This window comes from Rhinatrema bivittatum, chromosome 1, assembly GCF_901001135.1.
Source record: "Rhinatrema bivittatum chromosome 1, aRhiBiv1.1, whole genome shotgun sequence".
NCBI classification, from domain to species: Eukaryota; Metazoa; Chordata; class Amphibia; order Gymnophiona; family Rhinatrematidae; genus Rhinatrema; species Rhinatrema bivittatum.
Genome location: NC_042615.1, coordinates 43,271,102 through 43,283,965, shown reverse-complemented (window position 1 = coordinate 43,283,965; position 12,864 = coordinate 43,271,102). Strand labels below are relative to the sequence as shown.

The 12,864-nt window shown below is 44.5% G+C and overlaps 1 protein-coding gene across 3 annotated transcripts in view; it reads right to left on the bottom strand.

Annotated features, from left to right (window-relative positions):
• SMARCA5 (SWI/SNF related, matrix associated, actin dependent regulator of chromatin, subfamily a, member 5) overlaps nt 1-12,864 on the bottom strand; it is a 453,245-nt gene that overhangs the window by 242,377 nt on the left and 198,004 nt on the right. For all 3 annotated transcript variants that reach the window (XM_029599292.1, XM_029599470.1, XM_029599377.1), the window contains exon 10: nt 8,027-8,136. In XM_029599292.1, the coding sequence (XP_029455152.1) occupies nt 8,027-8,136 (110 nt within the window). The remainder of the gene's footprint in view (nt 1-8,026; nt 8,137-12,864) is intronic.

The window sequence follows — 12,864 nt, the reverse complement described above, 5'->3', positions numbered from 1 at the left end:
TTTTTTGTTTACTGGGGCAACAGATCCAGGAGTTTCCCAATTCTTTTTGAGAAGGTCCAGAAAAACCTGATGAATTGGAATGGAAGTGATGACTTTTGGGGCATCCAGAAATTGGAGTAACTCCATCATTTGGTGTCTGTCATCTTGCTCAGATTGAAGCTAAAAAGGGACTAATTCCAACATTTCCTTCACAAAGTTAGTGAAAGAGGTCCTCGGGGGGAGAACGCTTTCTGCTTTCAGCAGGAGAGGGTGGTGAAGGTAAATCATCGGTATCTGTAGAAGAATCATCACCCCAGGTGTCATAAGGGTCAGGTTGCTGACCTGTAGGACCACGAGGGGGTTGGATACCTGAAGGTCCCGGTTGAGGCTCGGAGAAACCCGAAGGAATTGCTGGGGGCATCGAAAATACCCTTGGAGACATCGGTGCCTGCATCGAAGGCATCGATGGAGCAGATGTGCGTATCACCCCGGAGGAATGTATCGGTGGCAATGGGCGACAAGGCATCGATGGAACTACTCCCGAAGGAGGAATTAGATACGGTGTTTCTGCACCAGATGAATTTGGCATCGGGGAGTGCACCGGTGCTGTCGGTGACCCAGGTATCACCGGTGGAAGGGCGGTCATGAGCGCTTCCATCTGGGCGAGCAGCGGTGCCAGCGCTGCTGGAATCGGGTCGGTGACTGGTTCCACTCTCGGCGGCGGAGTTGGTGCCGAAGGAGTCTGGAACAGTTGCATCGCTTTGTCGATGGCCTCCGGGACCAGCCGGTCCAGTTCTTCCCGGAGACCTGGGGTAACAATACCCGGCTCCGGGAAAGAGGGAGGCTGAGGCTGAGCCGGAGGGACCACAGTCACCGGTGGAATCGCGGCTCCCAAACCCCGATGGGATGAGGGTTGCCTCAATGTCTGAGAAACAGAAGTGGACGGTGCCGCTTCTGATCACGACTTCTTCGGTGGAGGCTTGGACGGTACCGAGGTCGATGACTTCGATTCCTCGACGGTCCGAGACTTGCGATGTCGATGACTATGCTTTTCCCTCCGATCCCCACGATCCTCGGGGGAAGGGATGGGAGTCAATGGCCGTGGAGATGCCTATGGCAGACTGTCACCGGGAGGTTGCAGACGATGGAAGGACTTCGATGCGATGGACGGCGGAGTGTGAGCATGGAATAGGTGTCCCATCTTCTCCATTCTGGCTTTGCGACCTTTTGGTGTCATAAGAGCACATTTGGTGCAAGTCAGGACATCATGCTCACTCCCTAAACATAATACACAGACTCTATGAGGGTCTGTGATAGACATGGTGCACGTACAATCTGGGCACCGACGGAACCCCGACGCCATGGCCATTGAGCAAAAATTTAGCCGCGGGACGGTCGACGGCCAGCAGGCCGTAAGGGCCGAACTCGACGGTAACCGGCAAAAAACGGCAAAAAACTTACCGAAGTCCCGCAGGCTAAATTTAGATAGAGGGGGGGACCCCTGTGGGGCGAATTTTACCTCAAAGAAGTTCGAGAAGAAATTCCTGTCAGGAGCTCCTTAACCACGTGGCTACTGCTGCGTGGAAAAAAGAAGACTGAAGGGGGACCCCTGCTGGTTGCAGGGTTGCTGCCGTGCTGGGCATGCCCAGTAGGGGCCAGTCAAAGTTCCAGAAACTTTGACAGAAGTTTTCCATGGTTGGGCTCCATCCTAGATGTCACCCATTTGTGAGGACTAACATCCTGCTTGTCCTGTGAGAAACTGTGTACAATTGTGGTCGCCACATCTCAAAAAATCCAAGTTTGTTGAATGTTTATTTATATTTTGTATATTTATACTTATAATAATTTAATTTAATTTTAAGTCGTTCGCTGCTTTATCTATAAGTTCATACGAAGTTAGCCCTGTTATCTGTACCCTCTTGTTTGATGTAATTTCCAACTTTGGTTCTACGTAAACCGACATATGTACTAGTACAGGAACATCGGTATATAAAAGCCTTAAATAAATAAATAGATAAATAAAGATATAGTTACGATGGAGAAGGTACAGAGAAGGGCAACCAAAATGATAAAGGGGATGGAACAGCTCCCCTATGAGGAAAGGCTGAAGAGGTTAGGGCTGTTCAGCTTGGAGAAGAGATGGCTGAGGGGGGATATAATAGAGGTCTAAGATCATGAGAGGTCTTGAACGAGTAGATGTGAATCGGTTATCTACACTTTCGAATAATAGAAGCACTAGGGAGCATTCCATGAAGTTAGCAAGTAGCACATTTAAGACTAATCGGAGAAAATTCTTTTTCACTCAACGCACAATAAAGCTCTGGAATTTGTTGCAAGAGGATGTGGTTAGAACAGTTAGTGTAGCTGGGTTCAAAAAAGGTTTGGATAAGTTCTTGGAGGAGAAAACTATTAACGGCTATTAATAAAGTTTACTTAGGGAATAGCCACTGCTATTAATTGCATCAGTAGCATGGGATCTTCTTAGTGTTTGGATAATTGCCAGGTTCTTGTGGCCTGGTTTGGCCTCTGTTGGAAACAGGTTGCTGGGCTTGATGGACCCTTGGTCAGACCCAACATGACAGTTTCTTATGTTCTTACGACCAATGATTATAAGACGAAGTTTGGAAAAAAAAGTTTTTTCTACTAATAAGTAGATATTACAGATTTTTATATGATGGTCATATATGTTTCATAATGATGGTTCTATGAAGTACTGGTGAATTTTGAATTCCACTATTAAATTTAATACAGAACAAATTGTGCACTAAAAACATGTTTTCTTTCAATTATAGAGCTCAAAACATACCAGCAACGGTTCTAGAGTGTAAAAAAGTTGGCAGTTCTAGTGCTAAATTGTTTATGGACTTTTCTCCCAGAAATTTGTCCACTTTTTTTTTTTTAATTCAGCTATGCTAGATGCCTTGACCACATCCTCCAGCAACAAATTCCATAACTTCCATTGACTGAGAAAATACATTTTGTCTTACAGTATACCTGCTGCCTGTTAGTTTCATGACATGTACCCTAAAGTGTAGATAACGGCATCCTATTTACCTGTTTCACTCATCGTTTTATAAATCACTATCATATTTACTAACATTTGATATTCCACTTTTCCTGCAAAGTTGGTCTCAGTGGTTTACAATAAGATTAAACTAACAGCTTACAATCAAATCGGAAATTGCAATTAATGTAGCATTGGAAAACAGCATAGGAGAACTCATTTGTGAATAAGCTTCAAGATCCAGTTGTTCCCCTTGTGTCCCTCTTGGTCATATTCTCCAAACTGAAGAGCCCTATCCTATTTAGCCTTTATCATTTCTGTTGCCTTTCTCTATATCCTTTTTTAATTTCTGCTGTATCTTTTTTGAGATGGAGTGACCAGAACTAAACGCAATACTCAAGGTGCAGTCACACCATATATCTATATAGAGACATTATGATATTCTCAGTTTTTTTCTTTATTGCTTTCTAAATAACCCCTTAACATTTCATGTGCTCTCATTTTATGTATATTGTACTCTTCTCATATGACATAGCAACATGCCACTTCAGTGATCTAAGCAGTGAGAAGGACCTTGTTAAATGTCAAACAGTAATTAAATCCCAGCGTCTCACCTCGACGAGCCTTTTCGCGCCCTCCCGCTCCCAGTACCAGCATCACCACCTCACCTTCCGTCTGCTGGGGCTCACGTGGCCCATTCGGGGCTAGAGCCCGCTCTCCACCATCAGAGAGCCGCGCAGAGGGAGAAACTAAACACCGGAACCCCTAACAAGAGGAGAGAGAGCGAAGGGAAGCCGCCGAACACCCGCGGTGAGTCAGCCGCGCCCCTTTGAGCGAAGCAGCCTATCAGAAGGCAGCTCAAAAGCCTTTAAATCAGTGTCTAACGTCGGCCGGAAACGCGCTCAGACGTCGACAGGAAGTGCTTTCAAACTGAAATAGACTCGTAGTCCTCCGGCGTTGCGCGCCCGAAGGAGCGCGATCTAAGGCCCCTTGGATCGCGCTCCTTGGAGCGTCCCAGAGCCAAGCGGTAAGTCACACCAATACCTCCAAAGCTCTTTCAAAAACCTTCCAGGTCAGAACGACGCCCCCAGTCGCAATCGGACACACTATAGCCTTGTCATTAGAATGCTAAGTATATCTCTTACAAAGCCCAAACAATCACCTTTACCCTAATTTTGCACTCTTCACTGCAATCTCCAGCACGCATCTAATTCGTCTTCCAGCAGACACTCACCTACCTTCTCACAGCAATTCCACTCTTCCAATCCTTCACCCAGCAGCCACTCTTCCAATCCTTCACCCAGCAGCCACTCTTCCAATCCTTCACCCAGCAGCCACTCTTCCAATCCTTCACCCAGCAGCCACTCTTCCAATCCTTCACCCAGCAGCCACTCTTCCAATCCTTCACCCAGCAGCCACTCTTCCAATTCTCAATCCAGCAGCCACTCTTCCAATTCTCAATCCAGCAGCCACTCTTCCAATTCTCAATCCAGCAGCCACTCTTCCAATTCTCAATCCAGCAGCCACTCTTCCAATCTCATACAGCAGACCACAATGTACACGGGCCTCCCAATTCCAATACTCCAGCACAGAACCTCTCTCACAGCAAAACACTCTTTGATCTCACGACCTCCCACCTACAAATCCCTTATCCCCATCATGATTTCCCCGTTTACCCAAACTTTAGGCCTAGCTCTCTTTTCTTTGATACTATTCAACGCACAATCACTCTCCAAGAAAACACTAATTCTCAACGACATTCTCTTGGACAAAAATCCTGACTTCTGCGCCATAACTGAAACATGGCTTAAACAAACGGATACCGCACTACTAAACCAACTTCCAACTCAAATCTACGATATCTTCTCTATCCCTAGAAAGAAAAAAAGGGGTGGAGGTATCCTCCTAGCAGCCAAAGAAGAGCTAAAAATCACCCAATTCCCAATCAACTCTCCATCAAAAATAGAAACAGGCCTATTCAAATCTGACAGTCTACAAATCCTTCTAATCTATGCTCCTCCAGGCCTTCTGGAATCCGATGCTTCACCCATCCTAGAATTAACAACAACTTACCTAAATCTGGAGCATCCCGCTATAATATTGGGAGATTTTAACTTACACGTCGACGACCCCATTCTCTCAACCAATTGCGAATCCTTCCTGACCGCCATGTCGGCCATAGGGTTCAAGCAGATCATAAAAAAACCCACCCACAGAGCAGGTCACACCCTGGACCTAATATTCGTAAACTCTAGCATCTCTCACTCAACTCCACCCAAATGCCAACCTGTTCCCTGGTCTGACCATACTTTAATATCTTCCGCCTTTCTGCTAGAACAAATAAGCAAAAAACCTGTCCCACAACATGAATTCATTTACAGGAAATCTTGTACATCCGAGGAATTACACAATCATCTTGGCCCAGAACTCCCTCTCATAGACATCTCATCACCCAACTCAGCCCTCCACTCTTGGTCCATGATAACAGAAACTGCAGCCAACAATCTCTGTCCTCTGGCAACAAAAAACCTCGAACACAACTCCTCCAAAAGACAACCTTGGTTTAAAGAAGAACTTCAAAAACTGAAACACTACCTCAGACAGAAGGAAAGCAAATGGCGAAAAACACCAACACAGACATCCCTCTCTGCTTACAAACTCGCACTCCACCAATACAAAAGCGCTACATTAAAAACAAAAAGGGACTTCTTTGCACAGAAGATCCACCATATTATCTTTGATTCCAAAGCCCTCTTTGCCTATGTATCTAATTTAACGCAAACCATGACTCCGGACATCCCTGCCAACCTAGCACAAGAAAAAGCAGAGGAGTTGGCCCTCTTCTTTAGCAACAAGATCTCCAACCTAATAACACAGCTGAGAACCAACACTTCAACGCCACCCAACACATACTTCCACCACAACAAAGACATTACTCTACAATCCTTCGAACCCATCACTAATTCTGAGATACTCTCTACACTGAAGAAAATGAAACCTTCATCTCACCCTTTAGACCACATCCCATCCAAACTTCTCCTGCTAATACCAGACACAATCTCCAATGCTCTGACAGACATTATTAACTGTTCTCTAGCACAAGGAATCTACCCGGACAACCTGAAGATTGCATCCATCAAACCGCTCTTAAAAAAACCCAACTTAAATCCTAATGATCCTACCAATTTCCGTCCTATATCCAATCTCCCTTTCATAGCTAAGGTAATGGAAAAATTAGTTAACTCCAGACTCTCCGACTACCTCGAAGAACATAAAATTCTGTTTCCATCTCAATATGGCTTCAGAAAAGCTTTAAGCACCGAATCACTACTAATTTCACTGACCGACTACCTCATCATGGGCCTGGACAAAGGTCACACTTATTTACTGATCCTCCTGGACCTCTCAGCCGCCTTTGACACGGTTAACCACTCCACCCTACTAATTCAATTAGCAAACATCGGAATAACAGGAACAGCACTATCATGGTTCAATTCGTTCTTAGGGAACAGAAAATACAAAGTCAAAATTCACAACAAAGAATCTCAACACTACTCTTCATCTACAGGAGTTCCACAGGGCTCCTCCCTTTCACCAACGCTCTTTAATATCTACCTGCTCCCTCTTTGCCAACTGCTAACCAACTTAAACCTTAAACACTTTCTGTATGCAGATGACGTCCAGATAGTCATCCCCGTCAAGGAATCATACACCAAAACTCTAGAATTCTGGGAAACTTGTCTTCAAAAAATTGATGGACTCCTCTCAAACCTTAATCTAATACTAAACTCTTCAAAAAGCGAACTCCTCCTAATTTCATCTGAAAACAGTAACATCGACACAAATCCTCCACCCAATTTACAAACTCCACAAGTAAGAAACTTGGGAGCTTTCACGGATAACAGGTTAAACCTAAAAGCATTCATAAATCAAACTACTAAGGACTGCTTCTATAAAATCCAAGTCTTAAAAAGAATAAGACCACTCTTCCATTTTCATGACTACAGAACTATTCTACAATCAATAATTTTTTCGAAACTAGATTACTGCAACTCTTTGCTATTAGGTCTCCCATCATCTCACACCAAACCCCTTCAGATGGTCCAAAACACGGCTGCGAGAATATTAACTAACACACGGAGAAGAGACCACATATCACCAATCCTCAAAGATCTGCACTGGCTGCCAATCCATTACAGAATCATATATAAGTCCATAACCATTATTTACAAAGCTATACATCAACAGTCTCAGCTCACCCTTCAAATTCCTCTCAAAAAATTCACGTCCAAAAGACCAATCAGAGAGTCCTATATAGAAACCCTACAAGTACCACCCTCCAAATCCATGAGGCACATAACCGCCAGAGACAGGGCTTTCTCCACTGCAGGACCAACACTGTGGAACTCCATCCCACCAGATTTGCGACAGGAACCCTGCCTTCCTACATTTAGGAAAAGACTTAAAACGTGGCTATTCATGAAAGCCTTTCCTGAACTAAACTGAACCAATTCCATTATTACCTATTCGCTCAGACTTTGCCTTAATCATAGTAATTAATATCCCTACCTCATAAGGGCAATTCTTCAACGCTATAAGCACATTGACTGGCATATTGTTATCTATATTTAAACCCCTGCTTCTTTTCTCTGATCCAAGTTATATTACTCCCTTGTTTTATTGTAACTGCATTCCTTAGCCTTCTCTTGTTTAATGTTTTTTACTACCATTACTATTATTTTATTATTATTACTTAGATCAATGTTATTTATTGCCTTTTTGTTCCCTATCTACTTGTTAATTGTAAACCGACATGATGCGATATTTATTGCGAATGCCGGTATAGAAAAACTTAAAATAAATAAATAAATATAAAACAAATAATTTTAAAAACATTTTCATTAATAAGCAATAAAATCTAAAAATGCATATACTAAAAAAGCAAGATACTATTCAACCACTAATAGAAATCACATAAAACTAATACATATTTTGGTTAAAAAAATGAAGTGTTAGGGATCAGACCCATTTAGCTTTAGTTACCATTCTCTTTGCATTTTGCTAAGACCAACATAGATTTTGATTTCCTTCTTGGGAGGCAAACTCTTTTCCACATCAGCCTTAATACGACGGAGTAGGAAAGGTCGCAGTACCTGCAAAAGTAACATTCCATCAGCGTCAAATCCACAATTTACAAATGATGAATTCATAAGCTGCATATACTCCAAAATGCTGCCGCTATGACAGTAACCTCCACTAGAAAATGGGAATGGCCTCTCCAGTTATTCTCCCTATACTGGTTTTCAATCATTCCGTGGAGAAATTTCTTCTTACCTCCTGATAAAGCAAAATTGCTTACCTTGTAATAGGTGTTATCCCAGGACAGCAGGATGTAGTCCTCACATATGGGTGACATCAGTAATGGAGCCCTATGTACGGAAAACTTCTGTAAAAGTTTCTATGAAACTTTTGACTGGCACCAGAGTGCCTACTGAGCATGCCCAGCATGCCATGATATTCCCTGCCACAGGGGTCTCCCTTTAGTCTTTGTTTGTAGCAAATAGCGTTAGCCAAAAATAAAATAAAACGTATCGGACCCAACTCCGCGGGGCGGCGGGTGGGTTTCGTGAGGACTACATCCTGCTGTCCTGGGATAACACCTATTACAAGGTAAGCAATTTTGCTTTATCCCAGGACAAGCAGGATGCTAGTCCTCACATATGGGTGATTAGCAAGCTAGAGGCTGATTCATTTTGTGCTGAAATGACCGTAAGGTATTGTTATTGAAATGAATCAGTCGAAATCACAGCAGGTTGTATGTAGAAGGAGTTGGGATTAAACTGGAAACAAGTTCTTTAAGACGGATTGTCCATATGCTGAATCTTGTCTTCCCTCTTTGTCCAGACAGTAGTGAGCTGCAAAGGTGTGAAGAGAACTCCATGTTGCTGCTTTACAAATGTCCAGAATAGGTACAGAGCGAAGGTGTGCTACTGAGGTTGACATTGCTCTGACTGAATGTGCTTTTACTCGCCCTTGGAGAGTAAGGCCTGCTTTTTCATAACAAAATTGTATGCAATCTGCTAGCCAGTTTGACAGAGTATGCTTACCCACTGCTTTACCTGGTTTGTTTGGATCATAGGACACAAACAGTTGATTTGATTTTCTTTGGGCTGCAGTGCGGTTTAAATAGAAAGATAACGCACGTTTACAGTCCAAAGTGTGTAAGGCTCTCTCTCCCTGGTGAGAGTGAGGCCTAGGAAAGAATGTAGGTAAAACTATGGTTTGGTTCAAATGAAATTCCGTGACAACCTTAGGAAGGAATTTTGGATGTGTACGGAGGACTACTCTGTCATGAAGGAACTTCGTGATGGGTTCGTAAGTTACTAGTGCTTGTAGTTCACTGACCCTTCTAGCTGATGTAATGGCTATGAGAAATACCGTTTTCCAAGTAAGGAATTTAAGGTCACAGGTATTTATGGGTTCAAATGGAGAACGCATAAGCTTGGTTAAAACTACGTTCAGGTCCCATTGAATGCTTGGGGAATGAACTGGAGGTTTAATGTGAGTTAGGCCTCTCATGAATTTACTGACGAGAGGCTGTGTGGAGAGAGGCGCATCTCCTAGCTTGTTATAAGCTGAGATTGCACTTAAGTGTACCCTTACAGATGACGTCTTAAGACCAGAGTCTGAGAGATGGTAAAGGTAATCTAGTAGCGAGGTAGTGGGGCAAGTGAAAGGATCTAAATCTTTCTGAGTGCACCATAAAGTAAACAGTTTCCATTTGTAGGAATAATTCTTTCTAGTGGAAGGTTTACGTGCAGCTATTAGTACCTGAGATATATTGGTTGAAAGGTTGAATGGTTGCAAGATCAAGCTTTCAACATCCATGCTGTCAGGGACAGGGATTGGAGGTTGGGATGGCGCAACTGTCCCTGTTCCTGAGTTATGAGAGTGGGAGCTACTCCCAGGCGAATTGGATCCCTGACTGAGAGATCTAGCAGTGTGGGGAACCATACTTGTCGAGGCCAATATGGGGCTATGAGTATCATGGACCCCTTGTCCTGTTGTAGCTTCACTAGTGTTTTGGTTATGAGCGGTATTGGTGGATACGCGTATAACAGGCCTGAGTTCCAATGGCGGGCAAACGCGTCCTTTGGTAAGCTGTTCTGCTGGAAGAGGAGAGAGCAGTAATTGTTCACTTTGTAGTTCAGATGTGACGCAAAGAGATCTATTGTTGGTTGACCCCAGCGTTGAAATATCTTGGTTGCTATCGCTGGATCGAGGGACCACTCGTGTGGTTGGAAGTGACGGCTGAGGCGATCCGCTACTGTGTTGTGGATGCCTGCTAGGTAGGTGGCCCGTAGTAGAATTGAGTGTGCTAGGGCCCAGTCCCATATTTGAGCTGCTTCCTGACAAAGGAGGTATGAGCCCGTACCACCCTGCTTGTTGATGTACCACATGGCTACTGTGTTGTCCGTTTGGATCAGAACAGTCTTGTGTGAAAGGCAGTCCTTGAATGCATATAGAGCATAGCGTATAGCTCGAAGCTCCAGGAAATTTATCTGAAAGGAGGCTTCTTGCTTTGTCCACTTGCCCTGTGTTTTCAGATGAGCAATGTGCGCTCCCCATCCCAAGGTGGACGCATCTGTAGTTAAAGTCACTTGTGGAACTGGTTGCTGGAAAGGTAGGCCTTTGAGCAAGTTGATTGGTGATGTCCACCAGAGAAGGGAAGACTTCAGCTCTGGTGTTATCTGGATGTGAGTGGACAGTGGCTGAATGGCTTAAATCCATTGAGATTTCAGTGTCCATTGCATTAGTCGCATGGTCAGTCTGGCCATGGGAGTGACGTGAACTGTTGAGGCCATGTGTCCGAGTAGGATGAGGCGCTGATGAGCTGTGACTGTATGTTGATTGCGAATCGAATGTACTAGGAGAACGAGCGATTGAGCCCGGTCTTTCGGAAGAAAGGCCTTTGCTGTGATGGTGTTGAGATCTGCACCTATGAACTGCAACTGGTGAGATGGTGTGAGATGGGATTTGTCGTAATTGATGAGAAATCCCAAGGAGTGAAGCAATCTTATTGTGAGATGGAGAGAAGTGACAGCTCCGCTCTGTGTATGACTTTTGATGAGCCAATCGTCCAAGTAGGGGAACACATGCACTTGTTGCTTGTGAAGATGTGCCACCGCTACTGCTAGACATTTTGTGAATACTCGAGGTGCTGATGCAAGGCCGAATGGTAGCACCCTGTATTGGAAGTGTTGACCTTGTACCAGAAATCGCAGGTACTGTCGATGAGGTGGAAAAATGGGAATGTGAGCGTAAGCGTCTTGAAGATCCAGAGAGCAGAGCCAATCTCCTTTTTGAAGAAGAGGTAGCATGGTGCCTAAGGACACCATCCTGAATTTTTCCTTCTTTAAAAATTTGTTGAGATCTCTGAGGTCCAGGATAGGACGTAGGCCCCCGGTTTTCTTTGGAATGAGGAAATATCGGGAGTAGAATCCTGTGCCCCACTGAGGCCTGGGAACTCTTTCGATGGCCCTGGCAGTCAGGAGGGTAGATAATTCTGCTTGCAGGATTGTGTAATGATGAGACACTGTCCAAGACGGAATAGGGGGATTGTCTCTTGGTACAGTGAGGAAGTCCAAGTGGTACCCTTGAAATATGATTGAGAGTACCCATTGGTCTGTAGTGATGGAGGTCCAAGTTTGAAGATGGTGAGCAACTCTGCCTCCAACCGGTACTTGTGGATAAGGATTTTGGGAATGACTCATGCCCTCTGGTTGTACTTCAAAATCCGGAAGTGGACGCCGCAGGCGGAGGTTGTTGAGGCCTAGCAGGTCTTTGGCGAGACTGAGACCGTTGAGCAGGTCTTTGTTGTCTGGGCCTGGCTACTGGTGGATAATACCGCCTAGGGCGGTAATATGGCTTTCTTTGTTCCCTTCTTGGAGGCCTCCTTGAAGGTTGATGTACCTCTTGTGGCAGCTGAGAAAGCTGTTTGAGGGTTTCTGTGTGGTCTTTGATGGTGGCCACCGCCTCCTTGACCTTATCGCCAAAGAGGTTCTCCCCTAAGCAAGGCAGGTCCGCCAAGCGCTCCTGTACCTCTGGTCTCAGCTCTGAAGATTTGAGCCAGGCCCATCTTCTAGCTGTTATTCCAGATGCAGACAATCTGGATGCTGTTTCAAATGAATCATACGTGGCTCGAACCTCATGTTTTCCTGCCTCTAGGCCTTTATGTACGAGGTTTTGAAATCCTTCCTGAAGATGGTCAGGTAACTGATGAGACAGGGATTCAACTTGTTTTCATAGGTCACGCTGGTATTGATTCATGAAAAGCTGGTATGAATTTATCCTAGATACCAGCATAGCAGCTTGGAAGATCTTCCGGCCAAGATTGTCCAAGAACCTATTATCCTTTCCAGGAGGTATGGAGGCGTGTTGCTTTAATCTTTTGGCTTTCTTTTGAGCCGACTCAACCACCACTGATTGGTGTGGTAGTTGAGTTTTTTGGAACCCTGGGATGGGTTGTACTAGATAAGTGGCATCCGCCCGCTTATTAACAGCTGCCACCGACCCAGGGTGTTCCCATATCCTGTACATAAGTTCTTGTAATACTTCATGAACAGGAATAGCAAGAATTTCCTTGGGAGGATCCACGAATTGAAGCACCTCCAAGGTTTTTTGCCTGCTGTCTACTTCAGAAATGAGAGAGAAAGGAATTGTTTGAGACATTTCTTTAATAAAGTTGGAGAAAGACAGATCCTCCGGTGGTGACTTTCTTCTATCTTCTGGCGGAGAAGGCTCAGAAAGGAGGTCTTCATCCGAGGAGAATTCTTGGTCACTATCATCCAGAGGGTGCTCCAACGGCCTAGTAGGCTTAG